The sequence below is a fragment of the Thalassophryne amazonica genome, chromosome 4 (assembly GCF_902500255.1).
Source record: "Thalassophryne amazonica chromosome 4, fThaAma1.1, whole genome shotgun sequence".
Taxonomy (NCBI): Eukaryota; Metazoa; Chordata; class Actinopteri; order Batrachoidiformes; family Batrachoididae; genus Thalassophryne; species Thalassophryne amazonica.
Genome location: NC_047106.1, coordinates 32,206,793 through 32,224,517, shown reverse-complemented (window position 1 = coordinate 32,224,517; position 17,725 = coordinate 32,206,793). Strand labels below are relative to the sequence as shown.

At 39.5% G+C, this 17,725-nt stretch overlaps 1 protein-coding gene across 1 annotated transcript in view; it reads left to right on the top strand.

The window, feature by feature from the left end:
* The window catches only part of LOC117509606 (lissencephaly-1 homolog A), a 98,607-nt gene that overhangs the window by 56,767 nt on the left and 24,115 nt on the right, over nt 1–17,725 (top strand). The window contains exons 4-6 of the mRNA XM_034169348.1: nt 6,560–6,644; nt 15,921–15,995; nt 16,171–16,377. Of these exons, the coding sequence (XP_034025239.1) occupies nt 6,560–6,644; nt 15,921–15,995; nt 16,171–16,377 (367 nt within the window). The remainder of the gene's footprint in view (nt 1–6,559; nt 6,645–15,920; nt 15,996–16,170; nt 16,378–17,725) is intronic.

Sequence of the window (17,725 nt, the reverse complement as noted above, 5' to 3'; positions counted from 1 at the left end):
GACACCACCAAGCTATTTAGAAAAGTTCATATAAATTGATGAGATTTCATAGAAAGGATGTTCACCAACGAGCTACATAGCCTACAATAATTTTAAATCTGTATAGTACACAATGTTTGAGTTCAATGGTACGAATAGTTCGCCTCATTGAATGGTACGTTCCATCTTTCACCTACTTAAATATCCGTTCCATTGAAAGAATGAAAAAACATTCATTATTTGTTTTATTTAATGGTGAAAATAGATCCAAGTCATTTGATATTTTATTAATTTATAAACAACAGAAAAGGGACTTACATTTTGGTGTTAGTCACTGGGGCTGGGTATCAGACAACTTTTTGATACATGTACCAATTCTGATACCTTCACTTCGATACTTGTTCCTGAATGATACTTTATTTGATATCAATTCTAACAAAAAGAAAATTACTTTACACAAAGTACAAATCTTGAGTTTTATTTTTCAGCTTTGGTATTTTTCCACTCCAAGCAGTTTTCTTATTGAAAAAATAAACAACAAATAATCCAGTGCTAAAGAACACAAAAGCATTGCCTTTCAGACATTTTGGTAGGATTGTCTCTCCATACCTCTGAGGTGAACTTAGCCTGCTGCTGCACATCATTGCGGGATGTCTCATTTTGGGAGGGGGAAAAAAAAACGTTTTGATTGATTGCAGTTTGTTTGTATTACAACGTTTGGAAGGAGATGTCATTTGATTTAAACGGCAATTCCCTTTGAAGTTATTAATTCCAACCAGAGTCTGTCTTTCTAACATGACAGCAAAGAGCAGCGCAACGTTCGGTGCTGTGAGAACCGAACGGAGGACGATTCTTTTTTTTTTTCTTCTTTTTTTTTTTTTCCTCTCTCTAAACAAGATAGGAGTCCCAGTTAGCGAATTTAATCTGCACAAAAGTGACTCAAGATTGGCATATCTTAATGGCTCTGAGAGGGGTTAAGAAGTGGATTTGCCGCTTCTGAAAGGCAGAGAACTGAAACAGCGGGTCAGAACACCGCTTCATTGCTTCAAGCTTCAAAGCGATGCACGTTGTTGGTATCCTCAGATGAAGCGGAGTCCGGTGTTGGAGATTTTGAATCAGGCTGCTCAGGCGGACTTGAATGCTGAGAGGACAGCGGCTGCGGACCACTCTTCTTGCACATGATTAACCTCTGGGTACCAAAATGTGGCACCGAAAGATGAGGCATGTTTCGATACTTGGTACTACCTAGGGTTGGGTATCAAGAACTGTTTTTTTTTTTGGGGTATCGTTAATAAATGATTCGATCCACCTATATCAATAGTCTTTTTGCTTAACGATTCCCTTATTGGTCCTTCAGAGCGGCTGTTGTTTTTGAGGGTGTTTGTCGGGAAAATGATCATTCCTTTACGTTGATTACAGACCTTGCAGCGGCTCTGTAATCAACAGTTTATGCAGTGCGACTCCACTTTGAAGCGTGAACCAATGAAGCAATGCTTGGATCCGCTGGCTCGTTGGTTCTTTGATTCGCTGCGCTTCAGAAGCGGCAAGTCCACTTCTTAACCCCTCTGAAAGCCATTATGTTAATCGTGAGTCACTTTTGTGTCGATTAAAGTCACTAGCTGGGACTCCTGTCTTATTGCAGAAACAAGAATCAAACTCCGTTCCGTTGGCACAGTTCAAAAAGCTGCGTGGCTCTCTGCCAAGACAGAGTCTGGTTAGAATTAATAACTTCAAAACAAATTGCCACTTTAAATAAAATGGCACCTCTTTCCAAAAGCTGTAATACAGACAATAAACTACAATTGAGTAAAACATTTTTTCCTCCAAAAATGAGACGTCCTGCATTCTTTATGAATTACATCCTGACGTGCAGCACAGCCAACTGCAAGAGCTCAGCTCAGATGTATGGAAAGACATTCATGCCAACAAAAGGTGTCACTATCTCACATGTGAATGTTGTTGACGTTGCTCTCTCTGATCATTTCTGTGTCTTCTTTGACATAAATGTTACATCTAGACCAGTAGTTGGGCCGGCAGTTACTCAAAGAAGATGCATAAATGACACAGTGGTTCAGTTTGTTGAAATGATCAAATTTGAAAATGTCCCATATTCTAACGTTGATGAAATAGTGAACGCTTATACATCAAGTGTTTTAAATGTATTGGAAACAATTGCTCCAGTTAAAGTTAAATTGGTTAAAAATAAAGAAAAAGCACCATGGAGAAATGAAGATTTGGTCAGGGCACAGAAAAGGGAGTGTCGGAAAGCCAAGCGAAAATGGCGAAAGTCAAATCTTCAGGTTCATTATGAAACTTACAAAGGTATGCTTTGTGTGTTCAACTTGACTTTACGTCAAACAAGGGAAAGGTATTTGTCGAAAATCATTTCAAACTGCAGTAACAATTCCCGTGTCCTTTTTGCCACAGTTAACAAATCCTTCAGTTTCTCTGCCTTTGGAACTGGTTTCTACGTCCAAGTGCAATGAGTTTGCACAATTCTTTAATGACAAAATTCAGACCATTAAAAAAAAAACGCTATCATTTCAACAACTCAGATGGTATCACTGCAGCCTCTGAAACATCTAGAGTTGGCACATTTTACACCTGTAACTGGCAAAATTATTGATGATGTTATCTCTGGTCTGTACTACTTGCCTAGATGAGCTACCCACTAGATTCCTGAAGTCTGTGCTTAGCACTTTGCTACCACAGATCACTCATCTAGTGAATACCTCACTGCAGACTGGAACATTTCCAGAGGCCCTGAAAACTGCTGTCATTAAGCCTCTTCTAAAAAAGAGCAGTCTTGATGCAGCAGTCTTCAATAACTACAGACCTATATCAAATCTGACTTTCTCGTTTCTAATAAGGTTTTTGACACTTTCCAGTCGGGTTTTAGGTCACACCACAGCACAGAGACAGCTTTGATTAAAGTGACAAATGATATCCGTGTAAACACAGATGCAGGCAAAGTCTCAGTCCTGGTTTTGCTGGACTTGAGCGCTGCCTTTGACACAGTGAATCATGGGATTCTACTACAAAGGTTAGAAAATTGGGTGGGAATCACTGTTACTGCATTAAACTGGTTTAAGTCCTATCTTGAAGACAGGACATACTTTGTTGAAATTGGAAGTTGTGTCTCGAGCAAAGTGGCGCTGACCTGTGGGGTTCCCCAGGGGTCTATCCTGGGACCACTCTTATTCAGTTTGTACATGCTTTCATTGGGTCAGCTGATACGCAGCAATAATGTATCCTACCATAACTATGCAGACGACACTCAGATCTATGTGTCATTGACAGCAGGTGAACTGGGGCCTGTAGATTTACTTTGTCACTGCATCGAACAGATTAGTTTGTGGATGCGAAACAACTTCCTCCAATTAAACTCAGATAAAACTGAAACCATTGTCTTTGGCCCACAGAAACAATGAGAAAGTCATCACTTGAGTCTCTCTCTCTAAAGCCTAAAGATCAGGTTCGAAACCTTGGAGTAATCATGGACTCAGACCTGACTTTAAACTGTCACATCAAATCAATAACATCAGCAGCTTTTTACCATCTAAAAAAATATTGCTAAGATTAAAAATATAGTGTCCAAATCGGACTTAGAGAAGCTGATCCATGCTTTTATCTCCAGCAGATTGGATTATTGTAACGGTCTACTCACTGGCCTCTCTAAACAAGCTGTCAAACAGCTATAGAACATCCAAAATGCTGCAGCTCGAGTCCTGACAAGAACCAGGAAATATGACCACATTAGTCCAATGCTCAGATCTCTGCACTGGCTTCCAGTCACTCAGAGAAGAGACTTTAAAACAGCTTTGCTTGTGTACAAGTCTTTTCATGGTTTAGCACCAAAGTACATCTCTGATATGTTAGAGCCATATGAACCATTGCGGGTCCTGAGATCCTCTGGGACTGGTCTTCTACTGGTCCCCAGAGTCGGGACTAAACACGGAGAAGCAATGTTTCAGTTTCATGCAGCTAAAATCTGGAATAAACTCCCTGAAATGGTGAGACTGGCTTCATCTGTGACAACTTTGAATTGCCTTGTGTACGAATTATGCTCTATAAATAAACTTGCCTTGCCAATAATGTCTGAAAGGAAATGCTTTTGACAATAACTACAGATTGTTTATTTCTGTTTATGTCCAGAGATCAAGGATCCACCATATAGAGTTTATTATGTCCAGAGTTTAAGGATCCAGTGACCTATTTCACGTATATTTACTTTAATATTCAATAATATTTACTTGAATACTCAGTAAAATGTTGTTGACATAGAAAACCTTTAAAGCCTACTTTTAGTACACAAAAAATTCACAAGAGGTATAAGGGAATAGATAAAGATTGGGATCGATAATGGTATCTATATCGATTCAAATCTTATCAATGCCCATCCCTAGTGCTACCGAAGCATTTTGGTTGGTGCCACAAAATAACCGAAGTTCGGTACCCAGCCCTATTCGTCACTGGTGCTTTGATGTCAACAGTCCAACACGAACTTTAAATAGGAGTCCAAAATTGTTCTCAGTCAACTTGCAGAAAACAATTCTGCCAATGTAGTCCATGATGCCATGCACTGACTTCATGTACAGACTGACGTCTGCTTTCCTCACTCCAATGAAAAATCACGTCAGAAATTTGTCCAGCTTTTCATCCTAACTTCATCCTCTTCATCCTAACAGCTCCTCATGCCTCCAGACTGCTTATGGCATAGTGGATTTGTTTTTTTGTGTGTGTTAGAAGAATTTGCACTGTCAATTAGCTCCTTCAAATCTTCGTTCGCCAGCAAAACAAACTCTGCCATGTTTAGCTAAACGCTGCCCCAGTAGTGTGAGCATGCACAGTGGTCATGGCGTGCAACAGCACATTTCATATAGTACCAAAACTGCACGCTAATATGCAAATAATGAATGTTTTGAGTTCAATGGTACAACTATTTCATGAGGTGAAAGATGAAATGTTCCATCTTTCACTTCATAAAGTATTTGCACAATTGAAAGAATGAAAAAATATTCATCATTTGTTTTATATAACGGCTAAAATACATCCTTATTTGATATTTTCTTAATTTATAAACAGAAAAGGGACTTACATTTTGGTGTTTCACTGGTACTTAACAGTCCAACACAAACTTTAAATGGGAGTATCAAAATTATGATGATGTAGTCCGTGATGCCATGTACTGACTTCATGTACTTCCAAAAAAAAAAAAAAACTTTGTAGTTTCTCAGTCCAGCGAAAAATCACGCCAGAAATTGTCCAGCTTTTCAAACTTCATCCTCTTCGTCCTAACGGCTGTCTGAGAAAGGCCCCACCTATGGAGAAAATGTCCTATTACTTCAGGCACCAAGGCTCCATTATCCCACATCACCCCTTTGAAATATGAATCACTGTGTCAATAAAACAAATTTAATTTCAAACAGTGTTATGTCTTGTTATCTTGGTGAGGACTTGTTACAAAAGCTATAGATAATAAATGCAGAAATCTTGGTTTGATATGTTTTTCTGTTGATATATTGGCATATCTGATTTTCATCAAATATAGAAATTGTATCTGCTTTAAAAATTCTACATCAGTCAGGCTTTAATACAAATTATTAAAATATTTTTAATGGGAATTTACAGTGTGCCTTGATAAAAGCTCATTTTGTTATTATTATTTATAATATAATAGGTAAGTGGTCCCTGTGTGCATGTGTATGGCTTTGACCCGTGGATCCCCACGGGCAACATGTTAGTTATTATTAACTCTAATCTGAATAAACAATCATTTCTGTTGTAACCCATTGATCCCGTCTATAAAGCGACCAACGTGTGTGTGTGTGTGTGTGTGTTTCTTTAAATGCAGCCTAGAAGACAAAAGCATGCAGTGGTAAATGGACTGCATTTATGTAGCGCTTTTCCAGTCAGGCTGGGGTTTGAACCAAGGATCCTCTGGTCTGAAGCCAAACGCTTAACCACTAGACCAAAAATGAAAATGAAGATCATCTTGGTTGTGCCCCCCTTTCTGTATATTCTATTGTCCAGAACTTTCCCGAGAAGGTCAGGATGTTTCACTGCAGTGCTGTTTGAGGAGGTTTTTATTAGGTCACAATGGACCACAGTTCACATATACGCAGAAACATATAGAGGAGCTTACTGTGTTCACTGATTTCATCTATTTGTTAGTAGCTGACTAGTAGGCTAGTGTAGGAAATGTAGGATGTGTGTTGACTCATGTTCGCAATATCTACACCACAGGGAGACCTCCTTTCTCATTTGCCCACAGCAACAGGAGCTCATTATAAAGCCAACACAACTATAGTCTGTGTGTGAGACTGTGTATGTGAGTGAAAGCAGAAAGTTATGTGCAGTATTGTTAGTGCTGTGCTTTGATTTTTCTACATACCAAGCATTTTTTATTGTATGAATAGAAGTGTGATAACATTTGAATGTGTAAAAATGTCAAATTTACACATTTGACACATCTGGAGAAGACAATTTCATGTCTTTTTGCAGTGCTGTACACCATAATTATCTTGTAACACTTTAACTCATCAAAAACAAATTAAGAGTCCTTTGTTATCTGTTTCAGAAATCGAGCAATAGCTGATTATCTACGTTCTAATGGGTATGAAGAAGCATATTCCACTTTTAAGAAAGAGGCGGAGTTAGATATGGTAAGTTGACCCACAATGGACACAGTCACACATACACAGTTTACCAGAAAAATTTCTCAAAACAATGTGCTTTTACATCTAATTTATCTCTCATTTAACCCTCTGGGGTCTGACGGCATTTTTTGGACAGTTCACTCGCCTGGCATAAATGTTTTATTATTGCTGTTAACAGCTCTCCCTGCATCCCACAGTCAAGTTTTATGTCTTTTTTCAGGACAACCTGTACTTTCAGAATATGTATGCTATAGTGGTGTTTTATGTGTAATAACAGTTTACAATCAAATAAGAAAGGAAAAAGTAAAGCGGCAAATAATTTTCCACACACATTTATTCAAAACACACAGAAAACTATAATACACAACTGTTTTGACACTTTATAAAGGTAATTTGGGCTCTTGTGTGAAAGACTGTACAACAAAGGTTTTAACAATAAACACAAATGTACATTTTGAACAATATATACAAAATGGTCTATGCGTTTTGTTTGTCTTCATCTCAAAGCAATTTCTGTCTGCTATTACACAAAGGTCACATCACAAACTTCTACTGTGTTTTGGAGTGTTCTGTCCTGCTCTGAAAGCAGCTTTAACACTTTGGCCCATTTACACTCTGAGGAGCGACCCCTCCCCCCTCACTCCATTGATATGGTAAACAGTGCTTTACGCCGGAGTGAGAGAGCTTGCCACAGGCACTTGTCATCTCTTCTCTGTACAGAGTAGGGCTGCCACAAATGACTATTTTGATAGTCGACTAGTCAACGATTATTTTTGCGATTAGTCGACTAGTCGGATCATACGTAATTTCCTAAATTAAGGCCTGCAGCATTTTCCGAGAAACGTCAGGGTTGAAAACATGAACATTTCCAAATCAGTGACTATTTCTTAGACTTCATTTACATCAATCATTCAGAAATACAGTGTGTTACCTTATAGTCAATCTGTGTCAGGTAGGCAGTTCTCAAAAACTAAATGTCCATGCTGGATGGAGACAAGTGAGGGAAGCCACCAAGACACAACTCTGGAAGAATGTTTGGCTTCTGAGTGGAGAAACTGGGAATAGTGCAACATTTTTATTTTTATCTTCATTTTACATATAGTCCCAACTTTTTCTGATTTGTGGTTGTTTCTGTTGCATTTCTGAAATTACAGAACTGCTATAAAGAAAAGTGTGAACATTTTATTGTGTTTTAAAACTTTGTGGAGCAAATGTAAACACCAAACTCCTATAAAGAAGGAAAAAAATATACAGATGTGCAGGAAAACTTTGATATAAACGGAACAGAACAATGCAGGATGATTTGGCTCCCCATATTTTTTGTAGAAATAAACCAGAATAAAATAAGAGGTAACTCACTTTGAAATGAATAAAACATATAGCTGCAGCTTATGATAACTTTGAAAAATAACAAAAATCAGCAGCTTGTATTTTTATTCTGACTCCAGTTCATTTAGTGTGATGAAGTCATTTTTTTCTCCTCATCAGTCACGTTTTGTGCTTGAACATGACATTAAGCTTAAGATTGAATAAATACATACCTTTGTAAAATAACAGCTGTTTAAGTTCAGAGTTCTCACCTGCTTTTTGTGATCTGTGCCTCTGAACATCTCTGCAGCTTCTCCACAGCAGGGTTTTATTTTTAACTCGTGTATCTGTAATTTTTGCTCAGTTCATTTATATATTCTCATTTTTTATGGATGTTTTAATGATATTTGACAGTTTATTTCATCTTATGATCTCATAAATTCAGTATACGACGCGCACATGGTGTGAACAGGATGGTGCCATCAGAACCGCGCGGGTAGAGAAAGTGGAAAGAGAAGTAAAGGTAGCTCCACGGTTTGTTTTTGTTGTGTGTGTGTGTGTGTGTGTGTGTGTGTGTGTGTGTGTGTGTGTGTGTGTGTGTGTGTGTGTGTGTGTGTGTTTTGTTTTTTGTTTTTTTTAATGTTTTCTCAGGTTAAAATCCTCTCTCTGCTCCGCGCTTGCTGTCTCAAGCGCATTGATGGTTCCCTCGCTTGCAGTCTGCAGCCAGTTGACTCCATGCGCGCGCGCGTGCGCACACACACACACACACACAGAGCTCTGTCGGTAAACTGCGCATTTTAAATGGCTTTGAACAAGACGGCCACTGTTTTAATCGGCCGTCTTTCCCAAAATTTGAACATCCAGATGACGGCAGGACAGCTCGCTGCCTAAAACTATGATTTGAGAGAAAAACAAAGACTTAAATAAAATAAACAACTTGTCGACTAATAAATTAGTTGTCGACGGTTCCAATAGTCGACGTAGTCGTGACTAGTTGTGGCAGCCCTAGTACAGAGTTCAGTGAACCGAGCAGCGTGCTCGATGCGTGTGCACAACCCTGAGCTGGTAGAAAGTCCATAGCTTCGGAAAATAACGAATACCGTATTCCAAACTTTTTCAAAGCATCTGCTGGACAGATCCACTGGTCTGAATGAATGCTGAGTCACCGCTTCCAAATTAATGGCCAGTAGTTTCATAATCTGATGTTGCAATGCTCATTTCACTGTCTTTCACCTTGTGCTGTATTTGTTTACTCAGAGTGGTGTCGTCTTCTGACAAATGCCAATTAGTGCAGAGTTCAGCGTTTTATGGAAGTGCATTTAAATGTGAAGTTTAAGTAACAGTAAAGTCCCTCAGTGACCATTGATTGTAACCACGTGTGATAGTGTTACAATCACGAATACTTTGATGTTGAGTTGCTGTACACGCGCGTTGGGCAATATGAGTCATGTGCTTTAAAATATAAAATATATTACTGTTACATTGTAGTAGGGCAGTATGAGTAAAGTTTATAGTAATAATGAAGTCCTTTTGGCTTCAGTTTTTCACTCTGGTCCAAGATGGATCGCATGTTGATTTGACACAATTTTATGCCCATTGCTCTTCCTTACGCAACTCCACGTTATATGTAAAATGGGCATATTTTAACCCCTGGATATAATGGCTGGCAAAAGTGGTGCTTGGCTGACTTGCAATGCGTAAACAAAAGTATCTACTCGAGGTGTGCTGCAAGCATGAAAATTCAGTAAGGTATATCTTATATATTATATTCCAATTCTAAGGTGGAACTGTGCTAGTATACTAAGGTATATCTAAAAAGGAAGAGTAAAATAGAAGAGTAGAAAAGAGAGTAGATCCACTTAGGTGCCTGGTCTTGAGAACCAGGGATGGTAGGTTGAAAAGCTTTTTTTATCCCATGGGGTGGGACACTGAGGGACAGAGAGTCAAACATAAGCATAGTGTGAGGTTTTTTTGTTCAAAAAAAAAAAAAAAAAAGGCCACACATTTGTGATTTGTAAATTTTTCAAAGTATCTGAAGTTAGGAAAAAGTTTTCCAACATGTGAACATTTAGTCTGCAATCTAAACTGGTGGTGTTAGCATATATAAGCTAGCACTAAGTAGCCAAAGAGAAACAAACCTTTCACAATACTATCACATCTGTCTTTTCAGCCAGTATCCTGGAGCAGTGTGAATTTTGGCACCCGATTGTGCTCTTTCTTATGAAAATAAAGTGCAAGTCATACAGCCTGAAGTGTTTTCTATTTTTAGTCACAACTTAGTCCATACTAAAGAATTTTCTAGCTTTATCCTCTCTGTCTGTCTCTCTCTCTCTCTGTGTGTGTTAATTTTAACACCAGATTTTAGCCTTATACAGTACTTTTTCTATAATTATTCGCAGTTTAATTTGAGCATTGTGCTGTATGTCCAGAATAAAATGCTTTCTCTCCTCATTGAGCTTTCCAAACACTTTGTCTCCACCGCCTGGAAGCAGGCTGAATAATGGATGAATGGAATGGAGGGATAAATGCACCCTGTTGTGTTGTGGCACACAGCCACGCATACCTTGGCAGTGCTCTGCTAAAGAAAAGGGGAAGCAAACCCCCAATAGTTGTTATCCAGGGTGACTATCCAGGGTTGGGACCAGGAAGCAGAGTTGTAGTCTTACACACCTCTCTGCAGCTTCTCTCCCCCTGCCATCCCCTCATTACCCCATCCCCGTAGAGACGGTGCCTGCTCCCAGACCACCAATAACCAGTAAAAATCTATTTAAGCATAAAAATTCAAAAAGAAAAAAATAATATAGCACCTTCAACTGCACCACAGACTAAAACAGTTAAATGTGGTCTATTAAACATTAGATCTCTCTCTTCTAAGTCCCTGTTAGTAAATGATATAATAATTGATCAACATATTGATTTATTCTGCCTTACAGAAACCTGGTTACAGCAGGATGAATATGTTAGTTTAAATGAGTCAACACCCCCGAGTCACACTAACTGCCAGAACGCTCGTAGCACGGGCCGAGGCGGAGGATTAGCAGCAATCTTCCATTCCAGCTTATTAATTAATCAAAAACCCAGACAGAGCTTTAATTCATTTGAAAGCTTGACTCTTAGTCTTGTCCATCCAAATTGGAAGTCCCAAAAACCAGTTTTATTTGTTATTATCTATCGCCCACCTGGTCGTTACTGTGAGTTTCTCTGTGAATTTTCAGACCTTTTGTCTGACTTAGTGCTTGGCTCAGATAAGATAATTATAGTGGGCGATTTTAACATCCACACAGATGCTGAGAATGACAGCCTCAACACTGCATTTAATCTATTATTAGACTCAATTGGCTTTGCTCAAAATGTAAATGAGTCCACCCACCACTTTAATCATATCTTAGATCTTGTTCTGACTTATGGTATGGAAATTGAAGACTTAACAGTATTCCCTGAAAACTCCCTTCTGTCTGTTCATTTCTTAATAACATTTACATTTACTCTGATCGACTACCCAGCAGTGGGGAATAAGTTTCATTACACTAGAAGTCTTTCAGAAAGCGCTGTAACTAGGTTTAGGGATATGATTCCTTCTTTATGTTCTCTAATGCCATATACCAACACAGTGCAGAGTAGCCACCTAAACTCTGTAAGTGAGATAGAGTATCTCGTCAATAGTTTTACATCCTCTCATTGAAGACAACTTTGGATACTGTAGCTCCTCTGAAAAAGAGAGCCTTAAATCAGAAGTGCCTGACTCCGTGGTATAACTCACAAACTCGCAGCTTAAAGGAGATAACCCTTAAGTTGGAGAGGAAATGGCGTCTCACTAATTTAGAAGATCTTCACTTAGCCTGGAAAAAGAGTCTGTTGCTCTATAAAAAAAGCCCTCTGTAAAGCTAGGACATCTTACTACTCATCACTAATTGAAGAAAATAAGAACAACCCCAGGTTTCTTTTCAGCACTGTAGCCAGGCTGACAAAGAGTCAGAGCTCTATTGAGCCGAGTATTCCTTTAACTTTAACTAGTAATGACTTCATGACTTTCTTTGCTAATACAATTTTAACTATTAGAGAAAAAATTACTCACAACCATCCCAAAGATGTATCGTTATCTTTGGCTGCTTTTAGTGATGCCGGTATTTGGTTAGACGCTTTCTCTCCGATTGTTCTGTCTGAGTTATTTTCATTAGTTACTTTCTCCAAACCATCAACATGTCTATTAGATCCCATTCCTACCAGGCTGCTCAAGGAAGCCCTACCATTAATTAATGCTTCGATCTTAAATATGATCAATCTATCTTTATTAGTTGGCTATGTACCACAGGCTTTAAGGTGGCAGTAATTAAACCATTACTTAAAAAGCCATCACTTGACCCAGCTATCTTAGCTAATTATAGGCCAATCTCCAACCTTCCTTTTCTCTCAAAAATTCTTGAAAGGGTAGCTGTAAAACAGCTAACTGATAATCTGCAGAGGAATGGTCTATTTGAAGAGTTTCAGTCAGGTTTTAGAATTCATCATAGTACAGAAACAGCATTAGTGAAGGTTACAAATGATCTTCTTATGGCCTCAGACAGTGGACTCATTTCTGCGCTTGTTCTGTTAGACCTCAGTGCTGCTTTTGATACTGTTGACCCTAAAATTTTATTACAGAGATTAGAGCATGCCATAGGTATTAAAGGCACTCCACTGCAGTGGTTTGAATCATATTTATCTAATAGATTACAATTTGTTCATGTAAATGGGGAATCTTCTTCACAGACTAAAGTTAATTATGGAGTTCCACAAGGTTCTGTGCTAGGACCAATTTTATTCACTTTATGCATGTTTCCCTTAGGCAGTATTATTAGACGGCATTGCTTAAATTTTCATTGTTACGCAGATGATACCCAGCTTTATCTATCCATGAAGCCAGAGGACACACACCAATTAGCTAAACTGCAGGATTGTCTTACAGACATAAAGACATGGATGACCTCTAATTTCCTGCTTTTAAACTCAGATAAAACTGAAGTTATTGTACTTGGCCCCACAAATCTTAGAAACATGGTGTCTAACCAGATCCTTACTCTGGATGGCATTACCCTGACCTCTAGTAATACTGTGGGAAATCTTGGAGTCATTTTTGATCAGAATATGTCATTCAATGCGCATATTAAACAAATATGTAGGACTGCTTTTTTGCATTTGCGCAATATCTCTAAAATTAGAAAGGTCTTTTCTCAGAGTGATGCTGAAAAAGTAATTCATGCATTTATTTCCTCTAGGCTGGACTATTGTAATTCATTATTATCAGGTTGTCCTAAAAGTTCCCTGAAAAGCCTTCAGTTAATTCAAAATGCTGCAGCTAGAGTACTGACAGGGACTAGAAGGAGAGAGCATATCTCACCCATATTGGCCTCTCTTCATTGGCTTCCTGTTAATTCTAGAATAGAATTTTCTTCTTACTTATAAGGTTTTGAATAATCAGGTCCCATTTTATCATAGGGACCTCATAGTACCATATCACCCCAATAGAGCGCTTCGCTCTCAGACTGCAGGCTTACTTGTAGTTCCTAGGGTTTGTAAGAGTAGAATGGGAGGCAGAGCCTTCAGCTTTCAGGCTCCTCTCCTGTGGAACCAGCTCCCAATTCAGATCAGGGAGACAGACACCCTCTCTACTTTTAAGATTAGGCTTAAAACTTTCCTTTTTGCTTAAGCTTATAGTTAGGGCTGGATCAGGTGACCCTGAACCATCCCTTAGTTATGCTGCTATAGACTTAGACTGCTGGGGGGTTCCCATGATGCACTGAGTGTTTCTTTCTCTTTTTGCTCTGTATGCACCACTTTGCATTTAATCATTAGTGATTGATCTCTGCTCCCCTCCACAGCATGTCTTTTTCCTGGTTCTCTCCCTCAGCCCCAACCAGTCCCAGCAGAAGACTGCCCCTCCCTGAGCCTGGTTCTGCTGGAGGTTTCTTCCTGTTAAAACAGAGTTTTTCCTTCCCACTGTTGCCAAGTGCTTGCTCACAGGGGGTCGTTTTGACCGTTGGGGTTTTTCCGTAATTATTGTATGGCCTTGCCTTACAATATAAAGCGCCTTTGGGCAACTGTTTGTTGTGATTTGGCGCTATATAAATAAAATTGATTGATTGATTGTTAGTCCTATTTCCCTCAGGTTCCATTATGTGTTTCATTAATAGTATATTACATATATTTTCTTTGAGTCTGTTGTAAGAAATGAACCTTATAATGATATTATTATTGTCATTATTATTATTATTATTAAGTAGTGCTAATAGTAGTATATGTAGTAATAGGTTTAAACGTAAGAAAAGTAGCCTTTTTCCTGCTAAAGGCGTCTGTCCCCGGAACAGGGCACATGTATACTCACACTTTATTCATCACTGCCAACAGACTTGGAAGGCAGTAGTGAAGTCTAGCACTGATCTTTTTGTGTGTCTGAGTGGATGACATGGGCAAATTGTGCAGACAGATGGCAGATTAGATGGTGGTGGTCTTGTCCAATCTGCATTCCCTCCTGTCGGCTGTAGTTTGTGCATTTTCCAATTTTACCAGCTTCTTCGGTTCATGGCTTTCTGTTTATGCGTGTATTAGATATGTTTGAGGGACCACCTCTTGTCATTGACTCGTGTTATTTATAGGCATAGTTGCTGTCTGTAACTCCTCCACCTGTCTATATCGTGTGCTTTCACCCTGGGGGTGAGGAGTTGTTAAATTGGCATGCAATGCTGATTTTCTCCCTCACTGACACCATTAGCTGTCAGTGTGTGTTTGATTCTTAGTAATCGGAGACAGTCTTGAAGCAGAATGGCATAAACCCAAGTGCACCAAGGCTGTTTTTGTTGGGTGTGTAGTGTAAGGCTTGTATGACCTGATTGTGCTCAAATGCTATTCTGGATGCAGATAGAGTGGGTGGGTGGGTGGGTGGTAATGACTGCAGGTAGAATCAGGCTACTGCATGTAAATTTTCACCAACACCTCCAGTACCAGGTGGGTAGCTAAATGATGTCTAGTTCTTGTCTGTGAAAGACTGTCTTGAGTGGGATGGATTAGGAATACCATGTCAGTTTGGAGTCGGTTAATGGGGTCTGGTAATTACTGTTGGCCTTTTATGAGTCTGGAACAGGTGCTTCTGTTCTGTTCGATAGTAGGCATGTATTTCTCTCTGTGTATTTGCACAAGATACTTCACCTGAATTGTCTCAGACTGCCCAGCTGTAAATAAGTACTAGCCTTGGCTGGGGAAGTAACCTGCAATAGACTGATATCCCATTTAATATGTTATGTAAAAGCTAGTGAGATTGGCGGAGTCCAGAACATCATGGGTTCAGATCTCCACCTGACTGGAAAATCACTAAGGGCCCTTGGGCAAGGCCTTTAATCCCCTGTTTCTCCCGGTGTGTAGTGAGCGCCTTGTATGGCAGCACCCTGGCATCGGGGTGAATGTGAGGCATAATTGTAAAGGGCTTTGAGCGTCTGATACAGATGGAAAAGCGCTATATAAATGCAGTCCATTTATTTACTATTTATCGTGCTACAGTATCTAGGGGTCAGCACCATCCGTATGGGTTTCAGGGCCTGTATACAACTCAGCTAACTTGATCATTCACTCATTTTCAACCACTAATCTGAGTCTGGGTCGTGGTTGCATCAGAGCAAGCAGCTCATCATACACTTCCCTATCCTCGGGCAAGTCCTGTAGCTCTTCCTAGGGATTCCAAGGTCTTCCCAAGCCAGATAGGAAATGTAATCTCTCCAGCGTGTCCTAGGTCTTTCTTACTTACTCGATGAGTCTGCTAAAAATAAATAAATAAATAAATAAAAAGAAAGGACTCTGTCCTTTGGTGTTGCCCCAAGAACCAGCATGCTACAATGACTTCCTTCCTTACAAGACTGTTTCGCTATGCCAAACGCATCATTTTCATTGGATTTCTTTACCTAATCCCCACCCCCATTTTTGTTTTGTTTGTTTTTAACATTCCAGAATGAAGAATTGGATAAGAAGTATGCAGGCCTTTTGGAAAAAAAGTGGACCTCGGTCATCAGATTACAAAAGAAGGTTCGTGTGATTTACTCATCAAATAAGGTTGATGGGAATCTGTTTTGTAACTGTGTCCCTTCAATAGCATCTTTTGTCTTGACTTTTGGATTTTGTTTTGTCTCCCTGATGCCTGTCGATAAATGTTTACTTTCTCGCTTTATAAAGCTAACATGTATTTGGGTCCTCCTTGCAGGTGATGGAACTTGAATCCAAATTGAATGAGGCTAAGGAAGAGATTACCTTGGGAGGACCTGTCACTCAGAAACGCGACCCCAAAGAGTGGATCCCACGGCCGCCAGAAAAGTATGCACTGAGTGGCCACCGCAGCCCAGTCACTCGTGTTATTTTTCACCCAGTCTTCAGTGTCATGGTGTCGGCGTCTGAGGATGCCACAATAAAGGTGTGTGTGACCTGGTGCTTTGATAATGGCTTTTTGTTTTTAAAATTTTAAACACACTGTTTAGATATCTGTGCTATGTTTCCACATTTTTCAAAGTTTTCAACCCTTGTCCTGTAGGTTGCACTGATTCTTTACACTCCAAACTAAGGTATATGTAATAAAATGTTTGAAAAAAGATGAGCCTTCACAGTTGCCACAGCCTGAGTCAGCTTCAGGCAGACTGCAGTGACGAGTGCACAAAAAAATGTCGACAAGAGCTGTCTATAAAAGTGCCATGTATCTAATGTGTTAAGACATCTTAGGAAAACTGAACTTCAGTGAAGGCGAATGCATTCATTCATTTTCTATACCCGTTTACTCCAGTCAAGGCTCGCGGGGGTGCTGGAGACTTTTAACCCTCAGTGTATTCAGAAAAAACAAAACATCATCGCATACATCTCAAGACTGAATAATGATTACATACTGTGAAAGTGGTGCCTCTGATTTCACACCTGTTATGTTCACACACTGCGTGGCACTGTCTTTTGTCCCCAGAAAAACAACATTCCTCAGTCAGGTTTCTCCAGACTTGCCGGTGTAATTGCGGGCTCCCGGTAGTGCTTAGCCATCGGTTTAGCTAAGCTTAGCCGGTAACTCGAAGGGCTGGGTGCTGGTCCACATCCCGGCTGTCCTGTTAAAAACAGCCACTTGTCATTGCCTTTCTGCCCGGCTCTGTGATCACAGAAATGGCTTCGTCAGCGAGACTGGCCAGTGTCCCGCAAGTAGCATCTTAGCTTAGCATAGCGCAACACGATGCTGACTTACAGTCCACAAACACAGCTGGTCCCATGCTTTTGGGAGAGGAAACGCGCTTTAAGAATTTACTCCTGGCCAGACGAAAGGAAAGGATTAAACCTGTGGTTAGATCCATGTTTTGAACGTCATTCTTGCACTGTGCTGGGCTTTAATTTTACTTGTCTGAGATGTACTATAAAAAAATACTCTCACTTTCCTCCTCAAAATATTACCATCATTTGAAAATCTGTCCACCTAATAAGCAACACTAGTCATTGTAGTGCATCCTCCTAAAAACCACAAAAAACACTTATTTCACACTATAAAAAAAAAATTAAATTTTCCACATTCATTTCAATAGAGCGGTTTGAGAGGTTTGGCCTGAGATGCCATCAAAGTCCACAGTTCTCACAGCTTGATGTTTCTGGGGTTTATCAGCAGCAAGTGATATCAATTTTTCAGTGCTTGATCCCTCAAAGCTGCACATTTCCAACTTTGCCAGTTCTCCTTCTACCTAAAATCATCAGCGTTTATTTGTCTGTCTATTACCAGGATTGTGTCAAAACTACTGAAA